We start from the raw sequence: 16,295 nt of genomic DNA, 5'->3' as shown, positions 1-16,295 counted from the left end.
ATGTACTAGAAGGTAGAAATAAAACTAAGGCACCATCAATATCAAGTAAAACCCACTATGTGTGTGTTTATGTTTAATTAATTAATTAATTAAATATTAATATAGTTAATAATATATATATATATATATATATATATATATATATATATATATATATATATATATATATATATATATATAAATAAAAGGAGCAGAAGCGGTCCTGCATCAGAAAAAAAAAAAAAAAAAAAACACTGTGCGTTTTGTTCCTTCATTGTGTCTGTGCTATTCACCATATGCAAGTTGTGCAGGAAAACACAAATTCATCCAAACCCGAGAACATTGACAATTCCCTACACTTATAGGGCATACATGCAAACTACTTCAACCAGCCAGGGAGTCTGAGACCACAGAAATGGAAAACAATGAAAACACCAACAATGTCATTTGATTTTTTGGATGCTACCCTGTGCATAACAACTAAAAGATCAGAGAACTGGGTAAGACATGGACACGTGAAACATGTCTTTACATTATGAAAAGTTCAGTGATAACAGAAGTTAAACGTTTATACGAAGACCTCGGGCTGCTGCGCCACATTTGTCCCAGATCTATCTCGCAGTACGATTTAATGCCACTTTATTACCACTAATTGGCCAGTGTTAGCACTGAATATGGTGATATTTGTGATGGGCACTTAATATCCTCTAGTATATTCTTAAATAGAACACTTCCTTATTTTACAAGAAGGAAAAACAATCCTGACTCTTCAACTTTTCTTTATTAAAAAAGAAAAAAAATGGAGCCACTTTTATCATAAATAAATAAAATCAATTATTTTCAATTACATATTAGAAACACAACAAATCATCATAGATTAAAATAAAACCCTTTGTCTTACTCAAAGGAGACCGCCAATGTGGTTTGGTCGATTTTCCTTCAGCACTGTTCTGTAACATTCAGTCATTTCCTCACAATAGGAGTTCACAGAAGAAAAAGATTAAGAGATATAATCATTTCTGCCAGTTTTGTCTAAACATAGGATTACAATAACAAATTCATACCAAACATGACTAACCATTTGATACTATTCCACTTGGGCAGTGCCCAATTCTCCTCCAAAATCACATTGATTTTGATTAAGTCAGCCGTTATGTTCTTTTAAAATCAATAAGGTACTCTATGGAAAAAGAAAAATAATTAAGATAATCTTAATGGAAATGACAACATTTTACGCACTGTACAATAGGATAAAGCACAGCACATAAGAGTAATGTAGTTGAAATATATGTTAATAAATAATGTACCTAACATTTCTGACTCAAATTGGTAGATGTGTTTAGGTAATACACATCAATGCGTCAGTATGTGACAACTTTACATCTCTAAGCAGAGAAAATAAAGTCACCCTGTGACATCAAGTCCATTATACCATAGTCATGGACCGCTTTGTTCTTTAGAAATGCTTAAGGAAATGGATGTTAGTGTAGACCAATTGTGTGCAAAAGAAATAGCGAGCCATCTCCTCACACGACCCTCACACAGCTCTGATCAACTCCGGAATAAACAAACAAAAACAGACTCCGTCTGCCCACAGGACACCTCTTTCTAAGCTACACTCAGCAACCTAACGCAGGGGAACTTTTGGGAATGGGAGGAACAAACATCCAGCTGTCAGTCACTTCCCAGTTACGCTGAAGGTGATTGGCTGGACCTCGTCGTGCTCTCACGCCTGCGATTGGCCTCCACCGTCATCCCTCCACAGGCGCCCTCAGCTCGCCTTCTGAGACTCGACGTGAAACGTGGGCCAGACGGCGCACAGAAACTGCAGCCGATCAAAACGGCGTTAGAAACCTCCCTGCTTTGCAATCAAGTTACGGTGAGGTGGCAGAGGCAGGGAGAAATAAGCAAGAAACACCTACCTTAATTTTAGGTCTGTACTTGAGGTAGGTTGACCGAATCTGGAGGCTGTGTGGAGAAAGGAAGCAAACATGATGTGAGTATTCGATTATGAAAGTCCTGAGGAGGCCAAGATAGACAAGAAGCTTCTTGTCCCCTGGGTGAATACACCAGCAGATACGTACCTGAGAAGTATGTGAAGGTAAGAACCCAGGCCTGTTAAGATGTGCCACCAGGCATGGAGTTGGGTGACTGCTCCGACCACGGGTGGCAGCCGCTGTCGCGCGGCTCTGAGAAAGCACCACGCCATCAGTCTCAGTTATTCTCACTTCTTTCACATAGAAAATACACTTGCGAACCTGTAGAAGGTTCTGGATTTACTGCCCTGCTGAGCCAATTCTCACCTCAAAGAGTCACAGAATATGTTATCGATGTTCCATAAAACAAATCCTAACAGGAAGATGCTTAATGACGCATAGCAAAGAGCTCTCAGCCATGGATACACCCTAGAGCATGGAGATCAAATTTCAGTCATGGTCCCATTCACCTAATCCATCTGAGAAACTGTGGAACATTTTTTCAAGCAGTAGATCCTTTGCAGTAACAAACATCTGTTGGTCAAATGATAAGAGTAATTAAAATTGTCTGTTCACTTACCATGCAACTATGAACACAGAACGAATCACTAAGCAAGCCACCAGCACACCATACATGACCTGGAAAGGATACATACCTTCCAGTGTAACACGTCAACCGCTGAGGTATTGTCTAAATACAGGACTAAACAAAAATGCATGTCACCTAGGAGAGTGTGTGGTTTGAACTGTGTCTATATCAATGCTAAACAAAAGGTGATCTAACAACAAAGTGACTGTGCGGTCACAGGCTCAGATATCCGCCCTGGGGTGGGGCTCTGCCCTCATCAGCTTTTTCTTTTGTTATGGTCGACCACATATATCCACTAACATTTCCAAAACCTTGACCCAAGCGTTTCTAAAAGGTACCTAGAGTAGGAATTAAGACTCATCACTGCTCATGTTGCGCTATTGATCATGAACTCCTATCTAGATGTTTCGGCTGTACTCTTAGGGTAGCAGATGACCTCACTTGTCCCTGCAACAAAGCAGCAACCAAGACCGCGTGTGTTGCCACAGGACGAATTAAAAAGGACAGCACGTGTACCCACAAGAGCAGTCAAGTGTTTTAATGGATTTATGGCATACCTGATGAAACACTGGCTCTTTCCACAGCAGGTACACCTACCCGTGAGATAACAGAAAAAATGTATGAGATACATAATCTGTAAATCTGGGCATGTGCACTCCCAAACAGGAAACACTTCGATGAAGGTAAAAAGGTAAGACTAATCAAGGATACAGTGGAAAAACTAACATACTCTTTTAAGTGAAAGGGCAAGATAAGGTGTATAATACAAGGTCCCAGATAAAGAATGGAGGTCTTACCCCACTCACGATAATACTGAAGAAAAGAAGTAGTGTGATTGGGAAATAGTTAATGGCATTTTCTTGCTTGAAGCATTCATATCTGTAATGCCAGAAATGCAATGGCTCAATGTACAATAACCAATGGCTGCGCATATTATGACAACACGAAGTCATGGAAACCAGACTGAAAAGCAACAAAAGTGAATATAAGAAATTAACACTGCACAATAAACTGATAAATGGTCTTCTAATAGTTTATATGAGTGCAATTAAGAGCACATAAGACACACTGTATGCATACACTTTATACTGAATTCATGGAGGTCAATAGGTTTAACAAACCTATTTATGAAACCCTCCATGAGCTGAATTGGATACATTTGCATAGGAAACAACCAACCCAGAAGTATTGTGATGTTCCCAGAAAGCATTTTTCTTCACCACCGTTTTACTGTTATATTGCTGTAGTTTATTTGAACACATATATGAGCATTCTTGATTAATACTCCAAAGTAATCTACAGTATCCATGACATGTTAAAATAGATAACTTCAGTCCAGATGAATATAGCAACTGTAATTCATAAAGAGATTCACTTACAAACAGTAAACGAAGATGCAACAGCTGTAGATCATTGGCAACTCATCTAGCAACTAGACAGACAAGACAAGACAGGGAACATACAAAAGGCAAGTGAATGAAAAGTCACGCAGCTGTTGTTAATGTGGTTCTGAGAGAACAGCCGTCAGGAAACGTGCTTTAAAAGTATAAAACAAAGCCTTTATTTCCCAAAAAAGTAGCTGCATTTAGGTGCTAAACTGTGAAGAAAAGACAAGGGAAAATGAATGAGACAATCTTACCTGCATTTCATATTGTAGTGTCATGTGGAAGCACCAAGAACCAGTGCCAACCGCTAAATCAATAACAATAACGGTCAACAATAACAACAACAACAGGCAGCCTGCTTGTATTCTCGAACTCCAAGAGCACACATTAACTTCATTCTTCAGGAGACTTTACATGTTCCTCTAGAGTGCTGCACTTCTTTGTTGACACTTACCTGCGAGTCCTAAAAATGACCACACATAGCGGATTTCGAGCCCATCCCTAAACGTCTGCAGCGCTCCATAAATAGGAGGAAGGATCATAATCAGGTTACTGACTGTGTTCCCTACAGAGTGAAAGAACACAGCACTATCAGAGGTGTGAGTGGGTAATATCTGATCGACAATGATTCCAATCTCAGTCACGGACTGTGGATCCACTATAATGAAGAAAAGGATTTTCATGGTGACCCAAAACATATCAGCTCACATTACGCCATATTTTAGATGTAAATACATGCAGCAAGTGCATCTAAGTGCACGTTAATATACAACTTAGGATAGGTTCGTTAGCTACAAATGTATTATGAAATATACATCCACTTTTAATGGAGGTGAACAGCATTTAAGAAATGCACTGTATGGTTTCGTCAGCCCACCAAAGGTCAACCGACTACTGTACCTCTTTGCTGAGTTATTGAAAATGAGACTTGCAGCACCAAGAGCGAAATCGCACAGGACAATTCAGGGAGTGAACCGACATATATCTGTCCCGTGGTTATTCTGCTGAACAAAGCACATTACAGATATAGCTTCATCTACACGCTGAGTCAAAGCCTAAGTCGCACACCGAGACAGGTGTCTCCGAATGAGGTGGCACTCCTAATGTTGACGGAAGGCTGGAACTGGGCGGGTAAGGACGGTCATACAGTGGACTGTAAGGCCGCCACAGCGATACGATCAGTTTCTGCACATTTATGTCAAATCCAATCGCGTCACTGTTCGTAAAATACCATCGTAGCGTTCACTGGGACGTTCGAGGCAAGTAAAGGCAAACGTTCAACTGGGTAGACATGGTTTGAATGTATACAGCATAAACAGTAACCCTCAACAGACTATAATTCCCAGAGCGTGGGGCGCATTGCCAACTAAACGACACAAGGCGACACACGTTTTTAAGACACAAGTCATGTGGCGACGTTATACGTTAAAAGCGCTATGCATGCACTTGTGGTGCTGTACCTCTTTCCCGGGGCAGGACAGACTACAGGGGACAAGCCTCTCTCGCTATCATTCGTATTCACGACGTCAAATGCACGTACCCGGGCGAATAACCACATATACTCACAGAACTCTGCGAAGTAAAATGAGACGACGTAATTCTCTTCACACCAGTCCAACGTCGAGGTCGGTCTCCCCCAATAGCCCTGCCTGTTCACCGGAGGAGCCATGACGGGAAAGAGAGAGGGAAGTCGGCGTGCTAAAGGGAGGGTTTCCGTGATCGTGCTAACGGACTCGGTACTGTAACCAATCAGAAAACGGCGCTCTTCGTACAGGCGCGGTCAACCACCTCAGTCTGCCCGCCTTCGTTCAGGCGAGCTCAAGCTTATATGAGAGTAGCACTACTTCTGCAGGCTATAATTAAAGACAGAATATTAAGAGAAACATAAAGAGAAAAATTAGACGAAGCAAAACAGAACAAGCCGGTCAAAGAAAAACGGGTTTTCTCCTTTTTTTCTGACATCAGTCTGGAACTATTAGTTAGCCAGACCTTGCAAGATGCATGTTGGACTACGTATCATCATTGCTCGTGTTTCATCAAAAGACGTTTCAGAAAGCCTCTGTATGTAAAAGGAATGACGAAGTGAGGCGGTAAACCTCTTGAGCGACTGCAATTTGCGGACAAAATGTACAAAGAAATATTGCATAGGCCTCAGCAGAAGTAAAACGCACAAGCATACATTGGTGTGTTATTTACATAGCACTTTATTTTCAGTACAAGATATTACTATCTTTGGCACTGACATCCAAAAATACAAGTCAAACAAAAGGAACAGTCAATAAAATTATTCCACACTAGGTACAATTAGCAATAGTTGATGAACCAGCAGAACGTTTCCTTTCTAAAAGGGGTTAGGGGAAAGCATGCAGACTTTTAGTGTTGTGATAAGCCCATATGGCAAGGCAGCAATAAGGTGGATTAGAAGATAAACACAAACCTATTCCTGTACTGAACACCATGCAATAAAACAGCTAGTTTCTGCCTGCAGAAGAGCTTTAGCCCAATTTTTTAAAAATTCAAACCTTCTCATCTGAAGAAAAAAAAAAGTATATCTATCTATCTATCTATCTATCTCTCTCTCTCTCTCTCTCTCTCTCTCTCTCTCTCTCTATATATATATATATATATATATATATATATATATATATATATATAAAATCATTCTCAAAAAGAACTAAATGGAGTCTTGCATAGTTGAACTGGAAATAAGAAAATATGAGAGTATTGCCACACTTTGGGGGCAAGTTTATCTTGTGGTATCTCATGTGATCTAGTACCAGATTAATGCACGCAAGGTATTGTATTGATCACTACGTACATGGTGAGATGAAAAATCTCTGGCCAATTGTGCACTTCCATACGGAAAGCCTCCATCACTAATCCTATTCTTAACCATAAATCATTTAAATCAACTGTGTAACAGCATCGTGGTGCTACCTGTTAAAAGAACAGCAAGCCTATGAAGCTCAAAGCTGAACAGCTGCCAACGTGGCACATTCATGCTGCACTACAGCTCGTGTGTTTTTGTGAGCAGTGAGCAACATGTCAGCAGTGAGCCAAGACATACAAATCAAATTCCACAGTGGACACACACTCCAAGAAGCGGCCATTCGTTTGAAAATGTTTCACATTTAATTCGTTTTCAGTTCAGAACAGGTAAGGTCATAACATGACGCCAGCCACGTTGCAGGTAAGGGCTTCCCCAGGTTTACTCAGCCCAAAGTGTCTGTGAAATGGTTCCTGTTTGTGGACTCTCCAGCAGTTCACTTTGTCCCTCAGAACAATATTCTTAATGCTTGGGAGAAGCTGCAGGATATTGGCTGGCAGAGACGCAACTCCAGAGTTGGACAAATTGAGCTCTTGAAGAAGTTCGAGGCCACTGAAAAGCTCCGCGTTCAATGACTTCAGTTTGCGGTTATGTGACAAGTCGAGCACTTGGAGGTTTTGGAGATCTTGTAAACTTTGAGGTTCAATGCTGTGTAATTCGGGCATGTCACTTAGAGAGAGGTGGACTAGATCCCTCAGACCAGCAAAACTCTGCTTGACAATAACAGGGATGGGGTTACAAGCCAGATTCAGAGATCTGAGAGAGATGTTCTGAAGTGCTGGCATCAAGTTCAGCTGATTACCTGCCAAATTAAGACTCTGAATTGTGGGAAGCTGCGAATGTGGATTTCTCGCAATAGTCGTGATCAAGTTATCAGACAGGTCCACGCTAAGAGGCCTTCCATGGTCCCTGACAGCGAACACATTCAAATTAATTACACGAATCCGGTTGCTGCTCAGGTCGACTTCGGCAAGGGGCAAGCCTGAGAAACAGCCCTCTACGAGGTTCTCCACCAAGTTCCCACTCAAATCTATTGTCTCCAGATAGCGTAGCTTGGAGAATGTGCTCCCATTCACCATGGAGATAAGGTTATCACTCAAGTCGAGGCTGGAGAGCGTGGTGTAGCCGGGCCCAGAGAGCACGGAAGCTTCAATGGAGCGGATGCGGTTGGAGGAAAGGTCCAGGGACGACGTGGCAAGGGGAATCGACACGGGAACCATTCTGGGCCCCACACCACTGCAGTCCACCTTCGTCAGGCTGAAACTGTTAAACAGTCCGAAGTTCTCGACCTCACACTGGCAACCCGGGTGGCACGTCTGCACCACAGTCAAATGGAAAATTAACAGCACGGCAGCGGCTCCTCCCAGGGTGCTGGCCATTGTTCTGTCTTGAAAGAAGAGACTGCTTTTAATTGAATTTAAATATACATGAGAACAACAGATTCGCTTTATGTGGACCGACCCACGTGTTCATTTTAACACATCACTGACACCTACGACTGTTATCACAGTGTACATTTACACTACACATGCAGTTATCGGTGTGGTTTGTTACTTATTCGGCAGGACGAGTTTCCTGGGCCCCATTTAGGATAGGCATGCCAGCAAATAACTTTAGATTATCAACACGTCGTATTTATTATCACAACAGCCTGCTAAATTTGTTGTCATACGTCACTGGACAGATTTGGACAGAACTAAATCGAAGCGATCTGACCAACAGAAAAAAGAAAAACTATCAAAGAAATGCAGCGATTGTTACATTTCTTCCGTTTAAACTACTGTTACATTCCATTAAATCGAAACATTTTTGCTAGGAATGAACTGAAGGATGGCAGATGTCCAGCCGCACGCCTTAATGCACGCTCTTGCCGTAGCTGTAAAATATTACTCAAATATGGCATCTGCCTGTGAATTCAATGAACTTACCTCGTTCGGGAGTTCGCCGTCGTCTCAGGCACGGCGAGAGCATTTCGAGTGAGTTGTTTAGGGCATCTTTAGGAGCTTGTCCTGAGATTCTGGTTTATTTTCATTGGCTACGAACAAAAGTGTCCATTTGCCGACTTGCAGCAGTTTTCGCTTACGCAACGCCTCTGCTGTTATTGCACCGCCCCTTTCGCTGCTGCAACTTTTTGAAAAAAACACACGGGTTTTGGTAATATTCCTACGCAGGATATTCTTGTAAATTAGTAAAACAAATCAGCAAAGAAAATAAATAAATGTGTCATCTATAAATTAGGAAAATCAAGGTCTTGTTGGGTTTACAATAATTAAATTGTAGCCACGTATCTTGGACGATCTTTGCATATCGCATGTCAATTGTTTAAACAAATAAACGTTATATAGGTTGTATATGTTTTTATACAGTACATTAATAAAAAAACAAATCTCTTGGCATCACTAGATGACATGCCTAATGAAACTGTAATTCATTTCATAAATCAAATCTAATAGTTAAAACGCTCCTCTCGCTTCATTTGGGATGTAAGGTGAATGTCCACCAGGTGGGATCAGAGCACGCTCCACAACCGGGCTTCCAGTCCTACTTCAACTCGCAGCGAAATCGTAAAACCGTAGTTATAAGCTAAGCGGCTTCTCTAAAATCATCCAATTTCGAAGGTGGCCTAACAAAAAAATATATATACGGATGCTTTCCTCTTTATGTAGTAAATGTACAAGGCATTTAAGTGGCATGACAAAGTTCCTATTTTCCCATATATACTAAATTAAATGTTATTTATGATTAGGTTATAAATCAGTATTATGTATGTGCCGATTATAGCCATTGGCAGCTGTATTTAATTTAATACTATGATTTTAAACCAGGTATAGTCTTAATTAGTTTTGTCAAGATATAGTATACGCTCTATAACTGTGTCTTCCCTTTATATATCCATCTATTGTTTTAGTATGTGATTTTTAAGATGCGACGTGATCAGGAAATTATGTAATTTTCTTTTTTTTTTCTAATTCTTTGCCGTGCCTCCTGCTGATGATTTCACTAATGCTAAATATCACCTAGAATACATAACACCCACATGTCATGCATATGGGTTAGAGTTCATATTCATATTCCAGTGTCTCTGCATACAGCAGGTCAGTGGCACACATTCTGGAGAAGTACACATACAGGAAAATCAGTTACTGATTCTGAGTTGGCTGGGATTATCTTAATGAAAATCAGGGTCAATTTTGCTCGGCTTTGTGTGTTTCAAAGGGATTCATTTCTACAGACTAATGGCATGATATTCCAACTTTCAATATCATAATTAGAACTAAAATTCAGATTTTATAAATGTTTGATAATAAATTCTGTTTAAGTTCTGTTGTGGGAGAACATAATGTCTTGCTATGGGATGCAATAATCTTTACTGATCTATACTGACTGGAAACTCACTGTGCCAACTCAGCTGTTCACACCATGACAAACACCTCCACCTAGCTGGAAAAGCCTGAAGGATGACATCACATGCCGGCTTGTGTCTGCAGCTGCACAGATAGATCTTATCTGAAACATGTGCACACGAGACATTTACTCCTCAGGATTTTCAGTGGTGCTGGTTTTATTGGAAAAAAGAGGCAAGTTTTCATCTTTCATCAAAATTTAGGTCTGAACATAACTTAGTAACATGGGAAACAGAGTTCCACAAATTCAGTATGAGGACAGTTCCCGTAGTTCATTGCCTTTTTCTCATAGGTTGTCATGTAGGTTATTTCAGTGCGGAATGGAACCAGGCAAGACACAAGTATGCATTTAATGCTAGAGAGGAATGTTCTCTATGTGGCATATTTGGAGCTTTTAAACTATGTACACTATGCAAAACACTTGTGCTCAAATCCTTAACCATTAAAGATCCACACAAATTTCACATACCAAGTATTTGACATAAAGTGTTGATAACTCAGCGAGGCCATTCAGAGAAATTACAAAAATAAAAATACCCTGAGAAGAATGCTGTCAATGTATGGCCAAAATGTCAGCGATCATACTTAATGTAAGCATGCGATCCTTCTCATAATCTGCCTGGGACTCTCAGGTAAACCTTGTGTGAGTGAGTGAGCGTCACATAACTTGAATGAACACTTTCAGCTGAGTTGTACTGCTTTATCTGAATAGAGGTGTACCACTGTGCATCATTTCTTAGACACCGTATATGTGTTTGAGACAGGACAATGCACCTAGAGGAGGTCCACAGATCTTCTGGAATGTCCTCTTGAGGTATCAGGCAGACCTATTCACTCGCTTACTCCTTGTGTGTTTCAGTCAAAAATTAACAGTCTCTTATTTTGTTTGTCTCACACACACACACACACACACCTTCAACCTAAAACACACCTAAGTTACAGCATGGCTGAAACTTATAATTCATCTCTCATTATGTTGCCCTTTGGCCGGACTAGCCTGCCAATGAAGAGAATGGAGCCGGTTTTCTTGTCTTTCACCAGAAAGATGAACGGATGGTTAGCATAGAAGAGTTTGGGATCTTTCAGCTTGTCTGTGCCGAAGATGCTGGTGTCCGGGGGGTTTCCCTCCGTGCCCCACTCCATGGCAGAGGCGTGGAACACATTGGACAAGTAGAGGTCTTTCTTTCCTGAGATGCTGGACAGGTCAGCCTTGGCTTTGTCCACTGCTTCTGTCATACCAAGCTTGCCGAGGTGTTTCTAATAAAGGATTATGGTAACGTTACAATTTTATGTCAGAACACCTTTTGTAATGTTTGATGAATTTCACACCACATTTTGGCATATGTCGATAAAATATATGCTCAGACAAAAAAAGTCTGGTCCTCGTTGCTACCGCAGGCTCTGATTGGGGGAAAAGTGATGAAGACTACCAACATTCACCCAATCAGAACAAAGAAAACTTCTTTAATTGCCTATTAATGATATTAACAGTTTTGGAGGGTGCACTCAAGGGAGGGGCTGTAATTGTTTAGCTGTTGAGCCTCAGAACAACTAGCTTCAGCTAACATCTGCCAGTCACTCACTTTACTTTTAATTCATATCGGATATTTCCAGTAGCCATAAGATTAACCTGAGTGTTTTGCTTGGCATATGAATTCTAAAGTTCTTTTGTGGGGAGGGCCAGTCAGCCAGTGTTGAGCACGCACTTACCTGCAGGTCGTGGCTAACCTCCATGCTGACCTTCGGCAGAGAGATTGCGACGGCCCTCTGCTCCACCTTGGCCAGCCAGTGGTCCAGCTGTTTGCGGCTCAGCAACTTCTCCAGCCTCTCTAGCGACTCAACATGGTATGGCATGATGAGCACCACAGAGGACATCTTATGAGCCAGTGCCATCTCCAGCACAAACAGCTTGTTGGCAGTGTCCTCATAAAAACCATACAGGCCTTTGGAAAAAAAGGTTGCGATAAATTAGTTATTTATTTTATTAGTGTGGCGCATGTTTAAATCTAAAAGTGCTATAAAACAAATAAGGGTGAAGGGTCAGTAACGTTGCCAGGACATCCCCACTTGACATCTAGATATTTGATCATTTAAGTGCAATTACTGCTAAGCCCAAAATAGTTTAACTTTACACATATAGGTTCAGCTGCACTGCATGTGGATTTTGCAAATCCCACATTATTAAACATTTGGAACTGTCATAAATTATTACAGGAGGATCAAATCCCAGATTCCCCCACCCAGCTATTCCAGAGGTGTTACTGTTTGAATAAATCATGTGTGTCTCAGTGGCTGTGTGTTTCACCTGTGTGGTGCATCATGGGTACTGATATTGTGTTTGAGCGATGCACCAAGAACCCACAGTTGTCGACCATCTTGTGATGAAACTTCATCCCAGTGAGCTTTTAAAAGACCACATGAGGAAAAATTTACCTACAAAACATTAATTGCATATTGTCTACACTTTTTGTTCATTAACATATCTTACGTTTGTAGAACATGGCATTTATTATCATGGCTCCATCTGTCTTCTCCACATCCTTGGTGACCTCTGGCAATTTGCCATTGGTAGACTTAGAAGCCAACTCGTTGATGGCGCTGACGGCACTCCGCTTGTCCCGGAAGTTGATCTTGGCGTGCTCGTAATTGTAATGCTTCTTGCTGTTCTTCACAAAGTCCTCTGCAAAGTTGACAGAGCTGGGGCCATACAGGCGGTTGCTGATCTTCCAGGTGACGTTACGGGCAGTGGAGTTGCTCACCTCAGTCAGGAGCTCAGCCAGGCCCGCGTGGAGGTTCTCAGCCTTTACTTTGTTGCCACTGAGCACTGTGGTCACCTGGGAGGCGGTGGAGGACTTCCCCCCGAGAGCTACCAGGCCTAGGGAGGATGCGACCACCACACATGTCAGCAGTGAGCCAAGGCATACAAATCAAATTCCACAATGAACACACACTCCAAGAAACAGCCATTCGTTTGAAAATGTTTCACATTTAATTCGTTTTCAGTTCAGAACAGGTAAGGTCATAACATGACGCCAGCCACGTTGCAGGTAAGGGCTTCCCCAGGTTTACTCAGCCCAAAGTGTCTGTGAAATGGTTCCTGTTTGTGGACTCTCCAGCAGTTCACTTTGTCCCTCAGAACAATATTCTTAATGCTTGGGAGGAGCTGCAGGATATTGGCTGGCAGAAACGCAACTCCAGAGTTGGACAAATTGAGCTCTTGAAGAAGTTCAAGGCCACTGAAAAGCTCCGCGTTCAATGACTTCAGTTTGCGGTTATGTGACAAGTCGAGCACTTGGAGGTTTTGGAGATCTTGTAAACTTTGAGGTTCAATGCTGTGTAATTCGGGCATGTCACTTAGAGAGAGGTGGACTAGATCCCTCAGACCAGCAAAATTCTGCTTGACAATAACAGGGATGGGGTTACAAGCCAGATTCAGAGATCTGAGAGAGATGTTCTGAAGTGCTGGCATCAAGTTCAGCTGATTACCTGCCAAATTAAGACTCTGAATTGTGGGAAGCTGCGAATGTGGATTTCTCGCAATAGTCGTGATCAAGTTATCAGACAGGTCCACGCTAAGAGGCCTTCCATGGTCCCTGACAGCGAACACATTCAAATTAATTACACGAATCCGGTTGCTGCTCAGGTCGACTTCGGCAAGGGGCAAGCCTGAGAAACAGCCCTCTACGAGGTTCTCCACCAAGTTCCCACTCAAATCTATTGTCTCCAGATAGCGTAGCTTGGAGAATGTGCTCCCATTCACCATGGAGATAAGGTTATCACTCAAGTCGAGGCTGGAGAGCGTGGTGTAGCCGGGCCCAGAGAGCACGGAAGCTTCAATGGAGCGGATGCGGTTGGAGGAAAGGTCCAGGGACGACGTGGCAAGGGGAATCGACACGGGAACCATTCCGGGCCCCACACCACTGCAGTCCACCTTCGTCAGGCTGAAACTGTTAAACAGTCCGAAGTTCTCGACCTCACACTGGCAACCCGGGTGGCACGTCTGCACCACAGTCAAATGGAAAATTAACAGCACGGCAGCGGCTCCTCCCAGGGTGCTGGCCATTGTTCTGTCTTGAAAGAAGAGACTGCTTTTAATTGAATTTAAATATACATGAGAACAACAGATTCGCTTTATGTGGACCGACCCACGTGTTCATTTTAACACATCACTGACACCTACGACTGTTATCACAGTGTACATTTACACTACACATGCAGTTATCGGTGTGGTTTGTTACTTATTCGGCAGGACGAGTTTCCTGGGCCCCATTTAGGATAGGCATGCCAGCAAATAACTTTAGATTATCAACACGTCGTATTTATTATCACAACAGCCTGCTAAATTTGTTGTCATACGTCACTGGACAGATTTGGACAGAACTAAATCGAAGCGATCTGACCAACAGAAAAAAGAAAAACTATCAAAGAAATGCAGCGATTGTTACATTTCTTCCGTTTAAACTACTGTTACATTCCATTAAATCGAAACATTTTTGCTAGGAATGAACTGAAGGATGGCAGATGTCCAGCCGCACGCCTTAATGCACGCTCTTGCCGTAGCTGTAAAATATTACTCAAATATGGCATCTGCCTGTGAATTCAATGAACTTACCTCGTTCGGGAGTTCGCCGTCGTCTCAGGCACGGCGAGAGCATTTCGAGTGAGTTGTTTAGGGCATCTTTAGGAGCTTGTCCTGAGATTCTGGTTTATTTTCATTGGCTACGAACAAAAGTGTCCATTTGCCGACTTGCAGCAGTTTTCGCTTACGCAACGCCTCTGCTGTTATTGCACCGCCCCTTTCGCTGCTGCAACTTTTTGAAAAAAACACACGGGTTTTGGTAATATTCCTACGCAGGATATTCTTGTAAATTAGTAAAACAAATCAGCAAAGAAAATAAATAAATGTGTCATCTATAAATTAGGAAAATCAAGGTCTTGTTGGGTTTACAATAATTAAATTGTAGCCACGTATCTTGGACGATCTTTGCATATCGCATGTCAATTGTTTAAACAAATAAACGTTATATAGGTTGTATATGTTTTTATACAGTACATTAATAAAAAAACAAATCTCTTGGCATCACTAGATGACATGCCTAATGAAACTGTAATTCATTTCATAAATCAAATCTAATAGTTAAAACGCTCCTCTCGCTTCATTTGGGATGTAAGGTGAATGTCCACCAGGTGGGATCAGAGCACGCTCCACAACCGGGCTTCCAGTCCTACTTCAACTCGCAGCGAAATCGTAAAACCGTAGTTATAAGCTAAGCGGCTTCTCTAAAATCATCCAATTTCGAAGGTGGCCTAACAAAAAAATATATATACGGATGCTTTCCTCTTTATGTAGTAAATGTACAAGGCATTTAAGTGGCATGACAAAGTTCCTATTTTCCCATATATACTAAATTAAATGTTATTTATGATTAGGTTATAAATCAGTATTATGTATGTGCCGATTATAGCCATTGGCAGCTGTATTTAATTTAATACTATGATTTTAAACCAGGTATAGTCTTAATTAGTTTTGTCAAGATATAGTATACGCTCTATAACTGTGTCTTCCCTTTATATATCCATCTATTGTTTTAGTATGTGATTTTTAAGATGCGACGTGATCAGGAAATTATGTAATTTTCTTTTTTTTTTCTAATTCTTTGCCGTGCCTCCTGCTGATGATTTCACTAATGCTAAATATCACCTAGAATACATAACACCCACATGTCATGCATATGGGTTAGAGTTCATATTCATATTCCAGTGTCTCTGCATACAGCAGGTCAGTGGCACACATTCTGGAGAAGTACACATACAGGAAAATCAGTTACTGATTCTGAGTTGGCTGGGATTATCTTAATGAAAATCAGGGTCAATTTTGCTCGGCTTTGTGTGTTTCAAAGGGATTCATTTCTACAGACTAATGGCATGATATTCCAACTTTCAATATCATAATTAGAACTAAAATTCAGATTTTATAAATGTTTGATAATAAATTCTGTTTAAGTTCTGTTGTGGGAGAACATAATGTCTTGCTATGGGATGCAATAATCTTTACTGATCTATACTGACTGGAAACTCACTGTGCCAACTCAGCTGTTCACACCATGACAAACACCTCCACCTAGCTGGAAAAGC

General features: G+C 41.4%; 3 protein-coding genes and 1 pseudogene across 7 annotated transcripts; all 4 read right to left on the bottom strand.

The window, feature by feature from the left end:
* Nucleotides 1-741: 741 nt before the first annotated feature.
* Nucleotides 742-5,639, bottom strand: acer3 (alkaline ceramidase 3). 3 transcript variants are annotated; one of them, XM_027015453.3, is made up of 11 exons: nucleotides 5,496-5,639; nucleotides 4,384-4,494; nucleotides 4,184-4,236; nucleotides 3,924-3,976; nucleotides 3,342-3,423; nucleotides 3,102-3,137; nucleotides 2,536-2,594; nucleotides 2,283-2,384; nucleotides 2,064-2,168; nucleotides 1,902-1,947; nucleotides 742-1,804 (listed from the first exon to the last, which is right to left on the bottom strand). In XM_027015453.3, the coding sequence occupies exons 1-11, from the start codon at nucleotides 5,596-5,598 to the stop codon at nucleotides 1,751-1,753; spliced, it is 804 nt and encodes a 267-aa protein (XP_026871254.2). In that variant the 5' UTR covers nucleotides 5,599-5,639; the 3' UTR covers nucleotides 742-1,750. The 3 variants fall into 3 exon arrangements, with proteins under 3 accessions (XP_026871254.2, XP_081558826.1, XP_026871252.2); XM_081702700.1 differs by having other exon boundaries at nucleotides 4,384-4,517; nucleotides 5,496-5,595; XM_027015451.3 differs by lacking the exon at nucleotides 5,496-5,639 and having other exon boundaries at nucleotides 4,384-5,336.
* A 474-nt stretch (nucleotides 5,640-6,113) lies between these two features.
* Nucleotides 6,114-10,144, bottom strand: LOC118242832 (tsukushi-like). Of its 2 annotated transcripts, none has more exons than XM_081701810.1 (2): nucleotides 8,685-10,144; nucleotides 6,114-8,139 (listed from the first exon to the last, which is right to left on the bottom strand). In XM_081701810.1, the coding sequence occupies exon 2, from the start codon at nucleotides 8,133-8,135 to the stop codon at nucleotides 7,092-7,094; it is 1,044 nt and encodes a 347-aa protein (XP_081557936.1). In that variant the 5' UTR covers nucleotides 8,136-8,139; nucleotides 8,685-10,144; the 3' UTR covers nucleotides 6,114-7,091. The 2 variants fall into 2 exon arrangements, with proteins under 2 accessions (XP_081557936.1, XP_035391571.1); XM_035535678.2 differs by having other exon boundaries at nucleotides 6,114-8,143; nucleotides 8,685-10,139.
* Nucleotides 10,145-10,286: 142 nt separating this feature from the next.
* Nucleotides 10,287-13,081, bottom strand: LOC118242886 (serpin H1-like; annotated as a pseudogene). Its single transcript, XR_014118720.1, has 4 exons — nucleotides 12,649-13,081; nucleotides 12,466-12,562; nucleotides 11,871-12,103; nucleotides 10,287-11,417 (listed from the first exon to the last, which is right to left on the bottom strand). The product of XR_014118720.1 is annotated as a serpin H1-like (transcript).
* LOC113584465 (tsukushi-like) lies at nucleotides 13,079-16,257 on the bottom strand. Its single transcript, XM_035535952.2, has 2 exons — nucleotides 14,773-16,257; nucleotides 13,079-14,231 (listed from the first exon to the last, which is right to left on the bottom strand). Exons 1-2 carry the CDS (start codon nucleotides 14,813-14,815, stop codon nucleotides 13,180-13,182), a joined length of 1,095 nt encoding a protein of 364 aa, XP_035391845.1. The 5' UTR covers nucleotides 14,816-16,257; the 3' UTR covers nucleotides 13,079-13,179.
* Between the last annotated feature and the right edge of the window lie 38 nt (nucleotides 16,258-16,295).

Source organism: Electrophorus electricus, chromosome 19, assembly GCF_041902795.1.
Source record: "Electrophorus electricus isolate QZ-2024a chromosome 19, ASM4190279v1, whole genome shotgun sequence".
In the NCBI taxonomy this organism is placed as follows: domain Eukaryota; kingdom Metazoa; phylum Chordata; class Actinopteri; order Gymnotiformes; family Gymnotidae; genus Electrophorus; species Electrophorus electricus.
Note: the sequence above shows the minus strand (reverse complement) of the source record. Positions and strands in the feature narration are given on the sequence as shown.

Excerpts from the sequence above, each read along its gene's own strand:
- acer3 (XM_027015451.3), bottom strand. The coding sequence starts at position 4,627 with ATGTTTTGGGTCACCATGAAAATCCTTTTCTTCATTATAGTGGATCCA. Across the intron at positions 3,977-4,183 it reads CACTACAATATGAAATGCAG|TTGCTAGATGAGTTGCCAAT; the intron begins GTAAGATTGTCT and ends TTGTCTGTCTAG. Across the intron at positions 2,385-2,535 it reads TCTGTGTTCATAGTTGCATG|GGTGTATCCATGGCTGAGAG; the intron begins GTAAGTGAACAG and ends TCCATGCTCTAG.
- LOC118242832 (XM_035535678.2), bottom strand. The coding sequence starts at position 8,727 with ATGCTCTCGCCGTGCCTGAGACGACGGCGAACTCCCGAACGAG. Across the intron at positions 8,144-8,684 it reads ACGGCGAACTCCCGAACGAG|ACAGAACAATGGCCAGCACC; the intron begins GTAAGTTCATTG and ends TCTTCTTTCAAG.
- LOC113584465 (XM_035535952.2), bottom strand. The coding sequence starts at position 14,815 with ATGCTCTCGCCGTGCCTGAGACGACGGCGAACTCCCGAACGAG. Across the intron at positions 14,232-14,772 it reads ACGGCGAACTCCCGAACGAG|ACAGAACAATGGCCAGCACC; the intron begins GTAAGTTCATTG and ends TCTTCTTTCAAG.